This window comes from Bacillus rossius, chromosome 1 (genome assembly GCF_032445375.1).
Source record: "Bacillus rossius redtenbacheri isolate Brsri chromosome 1, Brsri_v3, whole genome shotgun sequence".
Lineage (NCBI taxonomy): Eukaryota > Metazoa > Arthropoda > Insecta > Phasmatodea > Bacillidae > Bacillus > Bacillus rossius.
This window is the reverse complement of record NC_086330.1, coordinates 268,560,788-268,577,599: the sequence shown is the minus strand read 5'-3', so window position 1 is coordinate 268,577,599 and position 16,812 is coordinate 268,560,788. Positions and strand designations below refer to the sequence as shown.

At 36.9% G+C, this 16,812-nt stretch overlaps 1 protein-coding gene across 1 annotated transcript in view; it reads right to left on the bottom strand.

Annotated features, from left to right (window-relative positions):
• Positions 1-16,812, bottom strand: part of LOC134527588 (protein flightless-1) — a 126,866-nt gene that overhangs the window by 54,996 nt on the left and 55,058 nt on the right. Inside the window, exons 12-14 of the mRNA XM_063360405.1 lie at positions 10,325-10,503; positions 9,296-9,434; positions 4,886-5,058 (exon numbers count right to left, since the gene is read on the bottom strand). Of these exons, the coding sequence (XP_063216475.1) occupies positions 4,886-5,058; positions 9,296-9,434; positions 10,325-10,503 (491 nt within the window). The remainder of the gene's footprint in view (positions 1-4,885; positions 5,059-9,295; positions 9,435-10,324; positions 10,504-16,812) is intronic.

Below are 16,812 nucleotides of genomic sequence, written 5' to 3'. Positions count from 1 at the left end.
CAGTGAGAAAAAAAAATTGGAGTATGTTGGGCAGCTGTTGCTGTGCGCCAGTATTGGCTGGTAATTTGTCAAGGTATTTTTGTGACTGGTTAAAAATGATATCAGAATATGTAATTTTTTTTCTTGTCTTAATTCTTTCGGAAAATGCCTCGTTACGAGAGATCAGAAATTGTATACTGCTATGGGTTTGATGAGTGCTGTGCTGTGATTGAAGGAAAGGTCATGCACCTGCAATGTCCGTCTGGCATGTGCGGCTGCGTAGCCTCGTTCTTTCAGCCTTTGTCTGAACGAGGTACCCAGAGGTTTGCAGTTGGGTTGTAACATTGCAAGACCCCTCCCCTCCTAGCTAAATATTTTTCTTTTCCACTTTTTTTATCCATGTAAATATTTCTTAAAAAAGTCTTGCTAAGCATATTTTACCATTTTTATGTATTCTAGGGTTGATATTTGTACTTGCTGTGTGTTTTAAGAATGTACTTTGTATTTTAACAAACATTTTAAATCATTACTATTTTTTATGCAATTGTTCACAAATAAGTCATTGTACTGGATTTTTGCCTGTTTTGGCCTACTTCTTCAGGTTTTTCAAATAAGTTTAATTTTGTCAAGTAATTTGTATAATGATTGCTGTTTTTAATTTTCATTAACGTGTTGCATAATAGTTCTAGAACAAGGAATTGTGTCCGTGGCGGATGTAAATAGAGAGAAAGAGGGATATGAGATTTGTATGTAAGAATGAGACGGACACTGGGAGTCCCTGCCAACAGAGACAAAAGCTGGGATTCCCCACTGGTCGTGGGAACTGAGTGATAACTGCTGTCTCACGGTGTGGGAGAGAGAACGAGAATGTAAGATTAATACAGTAAAAGTGTGTTTTTACGACCCCTCACATTTCACTGAATAGGGTTCAAAATTGGGGGCAGTGTTGTGTCCTGTTTTACGGATACATATAAAGCTTGTATCAGTTTACTGACAAATGTAATATATTTTTACTCTCATCTTGGTAAAATTAAGTAAGCAGATAACACAATTGACAACAAGTCCAAGCATCAAAGACCGGCTGCAGAGCAGAGGAGGGCGGGCTGGCGAGGGGAGTCAGCATACATTTCATGTTCGCACGTTACTGGAGGTTACATTTTTCATTGTATTAATAGTACCTCATATTTATTATATTTTATTTACTATAACCAAATACTCACAAATAATGAACGTAGCAATTTCACAAATATAATCCGTGAAACCGTGAGCATACGTAAAATCGGGGTTCTAGTGTATCACAGCACCCTCTTAGAAAAGGACTCTAAAATATGTCATGAAGCAAAAACCATAATAATTTTGAATTTATAAGACCTTTTTAAACAATTATTTCCCTGACAATGATTTTTGTTTTAAAGAAACCAGCCTATTTAAAAAAAATGCCATTTGCAGCATAATATAGCCACATTTGTTCTAAAATATGTATACATTTTCTGGAATTTTCTTAAATTTTTCTCCAAAAAACCCTTGAGTTTTTTTAATGTCATTAAATTGACATGCAAAAATCATACTCATAAGTAAAACCTTACTTGAACAAAAAATGTACAAAAACTGAAAATTAACTTGGTATTATTTCCTTTTATTATTTAATTTTCTAGTCAGAAACAAATGTTCAGACTTAAAAAACAGCAACAAATAAACAATTCTATACAACACATCAAAAATGTTTTTTTTTAAATGGCATTAAAATATGTATGAAATATGCAATAACTTTTATTGTTGGCAAAAATAATTACAAAGTGGCATCATCTCCAGTGTTTTGAAATGTAAATAGCTTAAGAAAAAGTCTACCTTTTTCGGTCAGTGTAGTTATGTAAAATTAACCATAATTAAAGAAAACTACACAAACATAAATTGAAATTACATTGAGAAGTGTTTGCAAAATAATGGTATGTGATTTTATGCTGGTTGCAAATGTCAAATATGTAACGAGTTATAAAAAAAGATAGTATAGTGTCCAGTCTCCTACTGTCAAGTATAAAAAACTCGACTGTGAAGTTGAGTTTTGGCTACTCGCTCAAGTTGGTTCAAGTTATCCAGTAATGGCCAATCACTAACAAGAATAATTTAAAATCAGAAACTACAGTGAAACCTCGTTAATATTATCCCGCTTATTACGAATGACTCGTTAATATTACCTATTACTATTTGCCAGTGAAATATGCCCATTAAACACAATGAAGATTTGTTTGGTTAATACGAAATTCTCGTTATTATGTATAGCGAACAATAACAATTCCCTTCCGTATAAACAAACAGTCATGTTTACCGTTTAATACGAACCAAAGATTACCACAAAGATACAGCCCCGCCTGAGTGTCCAAAGTGTGTTTTTAACTCTTATGTTTTCAAAATCACTCGTTCGTGTGTTCGATATGTTCAGAAATCACTCGCGTTTGTACAATATTCGATATATCGAACTTCACGTGGGATTGTATTTAAGTTCGATTTTGTACTTCCTTTGCATACATGAATCTGTGCCGGACCAATAAAATCAAAATATATATTACGCCTAACCCGTTTATTATTTGTGTACGTTGTAATGAAAGTTTAAGTGAATTATCTCGTGAGAATTTTATTAAACTTTAGAATTTGTACGTACACACATAAAAATGGAGGCAAAACGTAAACGCAAGGAAATTGCATTGAAGACGAAAATTAAGATAGAAAATTCAGTTCGTCAGGGTGAAAAAACGAAAACAGAACTTTCTGAAGAGTTTGGTATATCAAAATCAACCTTAAGTACAATTCTAAAGCAAGCAGATAAAATAGAAGAAGCGGTCAGGAAAGGTAGTAATCAAACTAAGAAAAGGATGCGCGTCAGTAAACATTCCGAATTAGAGGCCAAACTGCTGGAGTGGTTTCATCAGATAGAGTTCCAATTTCCGGGCCTATTATCCAAGAAAAGGCTGATCAGCTGGCACTGCGACTCAGAATTGATGATTTCCATTGCAGCAACGGATGGCTTCAACGCTTCAAAGATAGGCATAATTTGGCCACAAAAACCATTTGTGGCGAATCTGCAGCTGTCGACCAAACAGCAACGAGTGACTGGCTTCAGTCAGTACAGACCATCGTAAGTAAATTTGCACCACATGATGTGTTTAATATGGATGAAACAGGGCTTTTTTACAATCTGTTTCCCAATAAAACTCTAACCGTAAAAGGTGAAAACTGCCATGGCGGTAAACACAGTAAAGTTCGTCTTACAGTTTTACTATGTTGTAATCAAGATGGCAGTACTAAACTTCGACCCTTGGTTATTGGCAAGTCTGCCAAGCCAAGATGTTTCAAAGATGTTGCAGCAAAAAACCTGCCAGTAGATTACGAGGCAAACAGTAAGGCTTGGGTCACCACAAAAATTTTCCAGTTGTGGTTGTTAAAATTAGACAGGAAAATGGCGACTCTAAATCGCAAAATTTTGTTATTGTTGGATAACTGTGCTGCACATACTGCTCATGGTATGAAGTTGGAAAACATTACCTTACTCTTCTTGCTACCAAATACAACAAGTGTGACACAACCACTCGACCAAGGTATAATACAGTGCTTCAAAAGAAACTACAGACAGCGCTTGGTGAAATACCTTATCAGGCAGTGTGAAAAAGGAAAGACTGAGCTTCCTAGATGGTCAGTTTTGGATGCTATCCGCAATATAGCCATGTCGTGGGACAGCATCAGCCAAAAGACAATTGTGCATTGCTTTGCAAAAAGTGGTTTTGGCCAGCAAACTGTTGAAGAACCTGACTGTGATCAACCTTTAGAGGATTGGCAAGAGTTAAAAGAACATGTGCAAGTTGATAATGACTTCAATGAGTTTGTTCATATTGATGACAGTGTGTACACCAGTGCAAGATTAACTGCAGAAGATCTTGTTGGTTCACGAGGATTACAGGAAACACCAAGGGCTGACACTGTACAGTCACTTTGTGAGGGTGGTACAAGTCAGGATAATGATGGTGATGACGACAATGGTGAGGTAGTGCAAAAACTTCCAAGCAAAAGTGACACAATCAGTGCTTTGCGTACACTGGAAAATGTACTTGCTGCAAGTGATGTGCTTATTGACTTGATTGCAGGATTTGAGAAGATATGTTCTGCTGTAAATGATAAGTGTGTCCAGAAAAAAATTAATAATTTTTTTAAACCTATGTAAATATATCTTGCATACTTTGCATAAGAATTGCTATACACTCAACAGCAATTAACTGTACGGTAAATGTTAATCATTTTTGTCAAAACTTTGGAAACATATTAAATAAGAATACATACATACGTATATGTATACTAATTATCAGTCTGTTATAGTGTATTTTATTAAAACTATTAAAATTGCTTCTAAGTGTATTTTGTTAGTGTGCATGTCAATATCTGGCTTCTATTACAATAATAATATTCCACATTTTTAGTGCTCTGACATGTAGGAATTCAATATTTCTTATCGAGTTCTTATTCTACCTATTGGCTCAAGAACCTCATTAATATGAACCTCGTTATTACAAACTGAAATATTTTACTCCCCTTCAGGTTTGTATTAATGAGGTTTCACTGTATTACAAAAATATTTTTGTCAATACAGTAAAAATACAAGATTTGGTCACCATGACCATTTTTCACTAATGTTTCATATCAGCTGACATAAAACATTACTGAAAAATATTATATGTCATCAGAATACTCTATAAAATTGGGAATGGCAGTGGCCCGCAATGCTAAAAACTGTGAACATCCGAGTCACATTTTGCTGCTATCAGATAGCATTTAGTTAATATCTGTTGAGAAAATTTGAGACAAAATGTGAAATGCAAGAAAGCTATCGTGACAACCATAGGAGGGAAGGTCCACCCACCAAACGAAGAGGTCCAGGAAGCAGTCGAGGATATACACGTTCTTGCTGTTGAGGAGCGAGTTTTCCAGTCTGCCGTGCGGGACCTCGACCTGAGGCAGCTCCAGGTAGCCCATGCCCAGCCGCACCTGGTAGAGTCGCGGCACGGCCGGCGCAAACTCTGCATCCACGTGCTCCTGCACAGAACATGCGCCGCGCTCCATGGGCTGCCAACACCCAACACCATATTACGTATTAATCAACATTTGATTCAATTCTTAATGCCTACACTTCAAAATAAAAAAATAATAAATTGTTTCAGTAATGTAGAGGAACTCTTGTTTATAAAGATATTGGTAGATGCCAAACAAACAGAACCTCTAACAGGCAATGACCAGAATGATATATTCCCAATACAGCAGTCATGAGATACACTCAATTCTTTCTTAAGGACAAAAAAAAAAAAGAGCCAGTGTAACTCAGTACCCAAGGTGAAACTTCTTTGGCAATTCAAACCTCGACTCGTAAGTATATCGTCGGGGATAAAACGGCAAAGAAAGAGAAAGAAGACAATTTTCTAAATAAACATGAATTAACAAATTATTACTCACTTCAAAATAACTGCCCAGGATATCAATCAATAATGATTAATGATTAATCATTTAATTAAATAATAAATATTACTCACTGTTGAAATACACCAGAACAAAAATTTGTTTTGTTAATATCAAAACTATGATTGATTATAATAAATTAGTTTTTAATTTAATTTTAAATTATGTACAGTTTAGAAGTAATGAGCATTTTTCTAGACTGATTTTGTAGTTCTGCAAATACTTATCATTGAGTTATACAGTTATAATGTAACAGATTCTGCCAAAAGGCTACATAGATGGACTACAATACATTCACAGTAGTGTTGTGCGAAATCTCGAACCTCGAGAAAAATTTAGAGAAATATTGCATTCTCGAACAGCGAACGAGAAAAATAATTTCTCGAAAAAAAAATGAGAATTTTTTTTGGTACCGGTAACAACTCAATTTGGTATGGAAACTAAATTTGATATTGATAGTTGTATTTTTATATTTTGAACATTACACACACACTGCCATTATTTTAGTTTAAATGTTTTAAAAATACCAAACGTGTCTGCCTGTTTGGACGAAAAATGATTCGGCGGAACACAAAGCAAACATGATGCAATCATTAAGAGATATTAGACTAGCCGATAGTCAACCATCCAAAACCTTTATCAATAACCGAAACTGTGAATAAAAACTGTCATATGAAATTCCAATTTATCCTGAAAGAAAAACAGCCGTATTTAATTTTTAAATTACGTAAGCGTAATACATAATAAAATACGTTCGAACCTAACCTACAAAATCGGTTTTGTTTACATACATGTTATTACGGTAAAGTTATTAAAAGCATTACCTTTAATGTAGTCATAATATTTTGTTCGGTAATGTTTAATAGCATACTGAAATGTTGATTATTACGGCAAAATACAAAATTTACTTTTTAACGAACAAAAGGGAATGGTGGTCATGCTGCCAGACCGAGTCTGCTTCGCTGTTCCGTTTCTTATTTCATTTCCAATAAGACTGTGCAAGTCAAGTGATTTTAAATGGACTGGAATGTAAAGGAATGGATTGAACACGCAGAACAATTCACGCCCTTGTATTACGTAAAATTACGTGAATGTGTGTGTTCAAACCCGTTGAAAAGGCAGAATAAATAGTATGTTTATCCCATTTCCTTTTCTACCTTTGTTTCACTCAGTTGTAAGACGTCACGAGTAATGAATCCCGCCAAAGCCTCCCTAGTATCAATTTCTTTGTTTTCATTACAGAACCAGAGTTTCCCGTTTACGCGAGCTACTCTGCGGGTATGAATAAATAATGTGACGCCTGTAAAATGTTATTAGGAATATGAGAATAATTTCCTAATACTGCTTTATCTCTAACTGCGGTGTAACCAAGTGGAAAAAAAAGTGTTGCGGGAATATAACAGTTTAACAGAAGTAAACTTTGTTGTCAAATTAAACTTTGATTTTACGGTAAAATGGAAGATGTGGACATATCAGTGTGGCAGTATTACACAAAAAGTGGCGATAAGTCAACGGGAACCACAATTAACATGTTAGCTACTAGACTTTTACCTAAGTGAGTGAATGTTTATTTATAATTTAGTGTAGGCTTACATAACGTGTGGTGCATGTCAGTTGTACACAGGCAACTAAATTGACATTATATATGATAAACAACAGTTTTATGTACAGAACAATATATTTTGAAAGTGATATCTACAGTAAATCTTCATTATTTAAAAATTTCTCGTTCTCGTCTCGTTTCTCGCGAGAAAAATATTTTCTTTCTCGAAAATTTCTCGAGGCCTTAAATCTCATTCTCGCACAACCCTAATTCACAGGCATTGATAATGTTCTACCATTGAATGAATGAACAATGACAACATGTCCGCTGCTTCGCTACACGTAAACTAAATATGTAACGAGTTATAATAAATGTAAAAAAATTCCTCACAGTAATTCTTTGCAATATAAACATATTGCCACAAAGTAAAAATAAAAACAATATCACAAGCATGGGGGTTCTTTAAACTTTTTTTAAATAGAATATTCTTAGTTGGACTTAACATATTTACATGCTCATGGGCTCATAGTTACAATACAGTAAGTGACTTAGTTAATCAAATAATAATATGTGGGAAATAATTATGCTGTCAAACTAAAGCATGAACAGCATTTCACAAGTACAATATTTAGTTACACAGCCTAAATAATACTCGTACAACACTGTTTAACAACAATGATTTACACAAGTAATTAAAATAATATGTACTTTAACACTATTTTCTTGCTAATATGGCCTGTGGCGCGGTGCACAATAGCCTCAAACCCCATTCCGTTGCCCTCTGCCCAAAAACTCCCTTACTAGATGCCAGCAAGTCGGATGGCATCAGGTGCAGGCGGGTCCCTACCGCCGCGACCCGCCTATCCCTGCAGCATGGCAGGGTTCAACCTGAGTCGCACGCCGCCCATGGAGCCCGCTCAAGGAAACGAGGCCCAGGAATTCGCTGATTCTCTGCACCGTCCGCAACATTTTAGCGTCAGAAATCGATCCACAAAAACGTTTCAAGACCAAAAAAGTTTCACTACAAAATATTAAAATTTTTTTGAAAAAGTTCCTCCTTTCCCACCCTATTTGCCAACAACCCAGCTTTATGAATGAACTATCAAACAAATGTTTAAAGCTTAATGTCTCAATATCAATATCATCACGATGATAAGGGGTGACGTAAAGTGGATATAGTGGTGATGAAACATGTATGTTTCAGTAATTAGTAGAGACATGATTTTATGGTTTTATTTTCAGGCCAATCATGTTTTTAAAACAGGAGATTTCAGTGTTATTGGTTTTATTTTTTATGAAATCTTGTTTATTAAAAAACGATAGTAGATTATAAGTCACATATGACACTTAAATAGTTCATGATTTCTCCAAAACCGTGTAATTTTAACTGATACATGATGCACTTTTACAATATGATGATTCGTAAAAAGAATGTCTAACTACATATTAGGAACAAATAAAATAAATTTGATAAATGTTTTTGTGTTTGAAAACTTGTACTAACGTCGTAATTTAAAATGAGTGATTAATTACAGTTGCAATATTAAAAAGTAAACTTTATTTCCAATTTTTTTTTGCATAAAACATGGTACAAATTTCATGTTAAATAAATTACTTACATTGAAATTAATATTTAAAAAATAACTTATTTGACATTAGAGCTAAGTTTTGATTGAAAATGTTTATTAGTTTAATGAATTTAATAAATTCTGGTACTTTGTGGTGTATTGACAAGCTTGTCTGTGTTACTTCAGTTTTATCGCAACTCACCACATAATCTTGTCCCTAGTCATTACTAATTTAGCTACTCCCTGCTTCAGGAGACATTTTCAATACTGGCTTGCTATTAAACGACTCGAGGCAAAGGAAAGTATTTCAATAGGCGCTCTTTCATTGGTCAAGGCACAATCTGCACTCTAACTCCGATCAAGTTGTTATTTTTTTTTTTTTTTTGCGGGTGGTTTCATGCATTTGTTGATGGATAAAATACATGTGAAACATTCTTTGAAGAGAAACACTTGTGTATTTTTTCTTGCCACAGTGCAGCACATTAAAACTTGTTTGAAATCTCAATGAATTGTACATTAATTTTTCTTTGGCATACTAGATTCACCGTTTAATAATCCAACAAAATTGCTAATTAGGCATCAAAATAATCCCAAACATACCAGATTAAAAAGTCCTAACTGTACTCTATTTGATTCGACCGCGACACTTTTGTTTGAATTTTTTTTAAGTGACTGACAGATAATTCAAGTGCCTCTAAGACTCACTTACCACTGTCGGTTCTTCTGGCGGGAGACCATCAATGCTTCCGAGATTCTTCCAGAAGTCTGCGCTTTCATCACCTGGCATCTCAGTCAGTATTTCTGCCTTGTTTTTACGCTCATTCTTATTAATTTTTTCAGCTATGAGCCTGCAAAAAAAATGTAGTTTCTAAAATTTACATCACAAACATTCATGTCACGTTACATGTGATATGACAGAGCACTGATACAATTCGAACCGTAGACTGTATCGTACTTGACAAACACCTACAATGGTTCATAACACGCGTGCACTTTAATTAACACAGTTATGACATGGTTGCCCTGTTGAACAGGAACTCTTCATTTCGCAAACAACACCATTAGGTTTAGAAGTAAAGGGTACCAACTAGCCTAATACCAATTTTATCGAATCAAAATCTTGAATTCGAATCCTAAAGAGTACCCAAATATACCCCTCTAATCCGAGTCTAGTTGTCAAGGATCAAAAATAAAATAGTATACAAGACATTAAAAATATTAAAAATGGTGTTGAAACATTCAACCCTTTCACAAACAAGTTTCCACAATCAATTCAATTGTATTTTATTTATATTACATATTAATTCCTATAAAAAAAAAGTGTGCGTGGAGTCCACGTGCAACAGAAGTGAAACTTCTTGCTTACTATATTATTAGGAATAGGAAATATAATTCTCTTCGGCTGAGATCACAAATCAAACATAATATATGCAAGTATGTGAGCACTAAATTACACTATTGCGCAAGTATGCAAGTGTGCAAGCATGCAAGTGTGCCCGTATGCTGCATCATTTCTACCTGTCTCCTGCCGGCTCCTCCTCTACCGGTTCCCCCACCATTTAACTATTTTCCCTCATCTTCCGGTTCTCTCAAAACGTGCCTAACTATTCTCCTCGTGCGATTGCGATTTTTATAATGTTCGAAAATCGTAGCCTCCTCAGCAAAAAGTTTCAATTCAAAAAGTTCATCAGTCCACACTGGGACACATGTAACAATGCAGTGCATGAGGAGTGTTCACCTGGCCTTGGACTTGAAGGTGTTCTTGGACTTCTTGCCATACCACATGAAGATCTTGAGGCCGGCGTCGAGCACGAACACGTAGCGAGGGTCCAGGGACCGCACGGCCACCGTCACTGGCTCCAGGTGGATGGACGAGGAGCCCGCCGCATGCACGCGGTACAGTCGCTTCACGTACATCTACACACATGCACACTCTCGCGTCATTCTACTACTTAGGTATTAGGGCCATGGGTCATTTTGCGTTGGTATATGTTTTGAGGGGTCAACACGATCTGTAGGCAGCAGGCTTAGTAACTTGCTAAACAAAAAAAAAATGTTAATGTACTCCGTGCCACACTCCCCTAATCCTGAACATTACTAGAAAGAAGATTTGTCAATGCTAACAAAGTTTTCTGTTATGCATGAAAGGGCGCCGCAGTTCCGTTAACAGCTTTGTTGCAGCCTCTCATCACACTTTCAACATCATGTGTGGATCTTGAATTCGACTGTGTCACGTCATTTCCTCATGGTGTTGAGGCTCGCAGATTTGTGGCATGCAGTATACACATTGAACAATTAAATTACTGTTTATCATTTGCACTCTAGCTTCATGGAGTGCACAAATAATCAAATTAAGGAAAATTTAGTCTGGACAGTAAAAGTATAACTTTTCTGTATATTCTCTAGTGTCACACTGGAAAAAAAATTAATTATTTCTACCTTTTGGTTTTTATAGTATTTTGGTACAAAATTTATGCTAAATTAATTACATTATTTTAATTTATTTTGTTAAAAGAGTACATTTCTCTATTTAAGTCTTATATATATTAATTAAATATCAATATTATTAATTAATAATAGTTTTGTTAAAATTCTGAATAATTTAACTATTTTTAGTTGTTTTTCTGTATTTCATTGTGTAATAACATGCTGTTTAGTGTTTTCCATTTTATTACAACTTACCATTAAATATTGTCCAAACTTATAACTATTACACTCTAAGATTAGCTGAGACACTGACCACTCAAGCAAGAAACATTCACACTTTTGTCAAGAGAATATTATTAAGTATAAACCAAAAAAACATAGATTTATGTAGGAAACTACTAGCTATTGATGTATCAATAATAACATCCTTAATTTTATAAGAATATTTAACTGCCAAAGTACAAATAATGTTCCTTACAGCAACTGTCTTAATCACCAGCCCACCCACCCACAACAAATCCATGTACGTATTGTCATGTTGGAAATATACTTATAATATGAAACTCAGACACAAAATTTGATGTAGAAGTCTTTCAAATAATGCTGAATATGATAAATATACACAAATTATATTGTCAACTACATTTCTGTTCCCAAATCACAAGTACTTTCGGCACCCACTGCTAGAATTCATTGCCGGAGCAGCTAAGTCAACTATTGAATCATTCTATTTGAGGGAAAAAATTTCAAATATATAATGAAATGGCTTTGATAAAAATGAAAAAGACATGCATTATTCTAAACCCTAGCTTTTGACCTGATTTTCGGAAAGGAATTTTATTAAAATACTGTCCATCTCGTTAAAATTCATTAAACAGTTAAACTATAAAGTTTTCCTATGTCTTCGTGAACTTTGGTTCGTTCCATCCACCACAGATGGCTGCACCATGGTTGTTGCACATTTCTGTTCCTTTACTTATGTCACATTCATGAAATCGCTCCCACCAAATGCTGTACACGAAGAGTTAAGATGTTACACATCAAAAATATAAATAAATATAAATGAGTTCCTGAAAATTTATTCCCCAGCAGAAAAATGGAAAGTGCAGTCTGTATAAACTTCTTTAGAAATGAGGCAGGCTGCAAAACAACGCTTGAGGGACACAATAGGCCCCCTAGCTGGCAGTTCGACACACCTGCTCTACAAGGCCATAACAAGGAGATGCGTGACCATCGGCGGACACTGCGAGGGTACAGAGGGGAATGAGACTCGCAAAAACAGAGCGAGGAAGGCACAGCGGTAAAATGTTGGCCTGTGTAAAAAGTAGTTTCTTGATGCGAAGCAAATATCAAATTGAATATTTAAAATATTTGCTAAGTCGAATCGAATTGCAAATATGGTTCTCGGCAAAGTTGTATTCTTGTATTACACTTAGTTTATAAAATTCAAGATGAAGTAAAAAAAAATACTCATTTAACATTTGTAATGTTTGATTTGAACAAATTTTGTGATTAACTAATTGGGCCTTATGTATATAACATCATAAAAAAATATATAAAATAACTGGTATTCACAATTTTAATATTGAGCATTTATAAATGCAAATGGGTTGCCACATTTTTTTTTTTTTAAGTTGACGTGCGACGTGCCGCGGATGTCTATAATCACGAAGCCGTCAGCCCCTCTCTTCTTAAACACGTGTACGAGCCACCGCCACCGCCGGCCGCGACAGCTGACACCGCCGCATCGCCGTTGCCAGGACAACCACGCCGCGTCCTTGGTTGCCATGCCAACCACCCGAATGCGCGCGCACACTCCTACCGGCCGCCACCCCTAGCCTACCCCTCTCTCGCCAGGCCAGCCGAGTGCGCGTGCAGCTTCCCCCTCCTCACCCACCACCGCCTACTGGCCACCATAGAGTAAATAAAGTACTAGTACAGAGTGGACACAATGCTATTGCAGTTCTACGTTTTTTGAAATTCAGAAATGCCCTAGTTGCTATACAAAAACGCAAAATTGACAAACATTAAAACGAAGTTGTAATGGCTTAAAACCGAGATAAAGTAACTTCTGGAGTAAGACTTACGTTTCAAATTATAAGTAAATTTTAATTTAAATAATTCTAGAAAGTACAATTTGCAGTTAATATGCTTAAAACACTAATTTGAATAGTAGGGAAATTTGCAGCTTCAACTGAATGTTGGCGAGCTTGTGACTTGTTTCGTGCATGCATTAATATTTAAAAAAAAATTGATTTTTTTTTTCCCCTTATAAGCAAATCATTTAACTAAATATCGGTAAATGTAACATATAATGATTTAGGAGAGCAATATTTTTAAAACAATAAGTAAATTTCTTACCTTCCGGACAGTGTTTGCCTTAACCTCATTTCCGTTAAAAATGTTTTGTTTTACGTAGCATAACATTTGTTAAAATGCATAACATGTAACATATTTTCGGATTATAATAAATTGCTGCCTTTTTTTATGTCCAAGAAATAATTTCTGTTCTAGTACAAACACGTTGGTTGAAGTTAAGGTTAGGATTTTCGTAGGTACCTACCGAATTGCATTACAAATCGCAAACAAAACTAATGCATAAAAAAACCTGCAGAAGTATTTAATCATTAACACAGGCAATGTGTATTTCTGCCAAATTTAACTGCCTAAGATGTACAATTTTTCCACAAAAACTGAAATGAAGCTGTTACCAATGGCATCTAATTCTTTATGGATTAGGTGAAAGTACAAATCTTTCTCGTATCTTCACTTCTTGAAGACAGGTGTATAGCAGTAAATTGTTAAGGGAAAAAAAAACCTTAATTTCAACATAAAAATTTAAAAGACACTTTATTTTTTCGCAACCCTCACCTCGGTAATTGTTCCGTATCACATATCCAAGTTTATCCCTTGATCCTGATGGCATGATCATGTATGATTTATCCGGTGGCACATGATGCTTGCTGTTTTAATTAATGTTAAAACAGCAAGCATCATTACCACAGGATAAATGTATTCAGGATCATGCCATTAGTATCAAGGGATAGACTTGGATACGTAATACAAAATTTTTACCCACACCTCCCTCTCGACCTAAAAATAAAATTCATAAAAACATTTAGACTAATTAAAGTACATCAGCAGCAAGTTTGAGCAGAATTTGAGACTCATTGACATTTAGAACAGTACCTAAGTATTTATGTATTGTGTGCTTGTCCTCAATGTGCGACTACACACTACCTAAAAAGAGGAAATTCTGTAGGGCATGAAAACAAAATGCTCATCACTATTTTAATTACACAAAACTTTTATTTTGTTTCGTTTTAATAATTTACACATACCTAGTTTCGTCAAGCGGAAACTTAAAGTTAATTATTATTATCTCTTCTCTTGTTGTAGCAGTAGTTAACACAACACGTAGCTGAATCAGGCATGTTTCATAACAGTGATTTATAAAGCAGTTCATGAAATCATTGATATTATTTAACGAGATTACTATTTCAACATGATTGAAACTAAATTTCCTTAGAAATTTTTTATTAAACCTAATATTGCTTAATTAATTCAACGCCGACGCCATTAATTTTTTAATTATGGTGTTGTTGGATAAACAAGTGGTTCAATGTGCCAACGAAAACTCGTTTATTTTCTTTAAATATATTATTTTCATTTCAACAATACCAATTTATGCCATAAATTTGATAAAATGTTAAAACAAATGTAATAATTATTTAATCAACGTGGTATTTTGATTATAATTTTTGTGCTCAGATGTTGGATAAAGCTGTATAGCAACTAGAAAAATGTGATTGCTATACCCTATGAAGTGTCCCCCCCCCCCCTGCTGGCCACCACCCCTCGCCCACCCCTCTCTCGAAAGGCCGAGCAGGTGCGCGCGCAGCCTCCCCCTCCTCACTCACCTCCGCCTGCCCGGCCGCCTCCTCCCGCCTTCCCCTCTCCCACCAAGCCGAGGCCGTCCAAGTCACGTCGGCCCGGCTGGAATTCCTGGAAGCGCCCGCGATTCCTGGAACCCCCAGCCCTTCCTACGTCACGCCCTGGCCCTCAGGCGGAGTATAAAAGGCCGGCCCTTGGCCCAGGAGGGCAGAGCGAGTTATGGGAACATAATAGATCCTGGTATCGCTGTCTCACGCTCTCGGCCGAGCATATGAGGAAACGGCGGCAGGAGGGCAGTTGTCTATCCCCTAGGCAGGAGGTAAAGGTCCAGTGGACCAGGTACTCCAAATCAAACTGCAAGAGTCTCTGGGCGGCACTCTACACGAGAGCTGGCACAGGACTCAAGCAAAGTAAAGTAAAGTAAAGTAAAGTAAAGTAAAGTAAAGTAAAAAAAAAAAAAAAAAAAACAGGAGGGCAGTTGGTGTCCTGGAGGCACCAAGGCTACCGAGCTTGCTCACCGCGCCACTCCAGCCAGCTAGCTGACGAGCTCCGGCTCACCTTGCTAACCAAGAACTCCAGCCAAGATTCCGAGCAACCGCGCCGGCCATCGGGAGTCTGTCTTTCGCGTCGCTCGCGAGTTGGAGACCAGACGAGTCGAGTGTATATAGGGCGAAAGTGATAGGATCTGCCTACCTATAGGCCGCAGATAAATAAGAGATAGTTTGTAGAGGGAAGGCTGTCCGCCCGTGCCAGTACCGAATAAACTGGTGTTTCTCCAAACCGAGTGACTTGTGCTTTCGGGGAGAAGGACCATCCCAGGGGAAACCTCACTGCCGCCATCACCTGGACAACGACCTTCAACGCCCGGAGGAGGTCATCGCCGACGCAGCAGCCATCTCAGCTACTCCTGGTAAGATGACCATCGCCAGTGCCCTACTCCCGGAGAGGATCCCAGAAGAGCTCCCGGAAATTTCCAGGAAATAGCTCGATACCCGCGTGCTACCCCAGGTACATTCCTGTGGAGGGCGACTCCCGTGACAAGGCACCCTGGGTCTACGAGAAGGCTCAAGACCGAGCAGCGGCGGCCTGCCGCCAGAGCATTGCAGCCCCTTTCCAGCCAGTACCTCCGCACCACACCCCAGTTGGTAGTAACCCCACTCCGACTGGCCAGGGAAATAGTCCCACAACTAGGTTGCAGCCCCAGAAAGAGACATCACGAGCCACCGTGGACCATCTGAAGGGAATCCTCCGATGGGGATATCCACCTGAAATAATCAGGCCCTTCCCTCCGACACCCCTGCGGAACATCCATTAGCTTGAGCAACCAGACCCATCCACCCGAGTAGGCAGTCTCGGTTATTATTTGGACGTAGAGTGAAGTCTCGTCTCACTAGGGAACATCTCTATGCAACCCTGCCGGGGCCAAAAGGAGACCTAGGAGAGAACACTACTAGAACTGCGACAAAGTTAACAACTTTATTCAAGCAAAATATAAACAAAACAAAACAAAAAATTACTTTCATGAGCGAATCTGAGGCTTCCGATGTTTCAAAGCGTTGCAACAAATATGAAGCTTCTCATCACACGCAAAGCTTTGCATCACAACCAAAGCTTCAAATAAAATGAATAGCAAATTTTCTGGCAAAGTCAAATTGAATATTAAAAAGAGCTTTGATTGATTCGCTTAGTTGAAGCTTCACACAGACCTAGTAAAATGTTTGGATCACATTCCAAGGATAAAGATTTCCCTATGGTTTTATGAAATCATTTAAGAATTGGCTCATTGCTTCAAGGTCATTGCCAATTCCTCTCTCCAATTTCCTTGAATTTAATGGTATGCTTCCATCTTTAATGACCTCATGGATAACTGAAATTAAAAAATTTACAACATTTTCCACACACTGC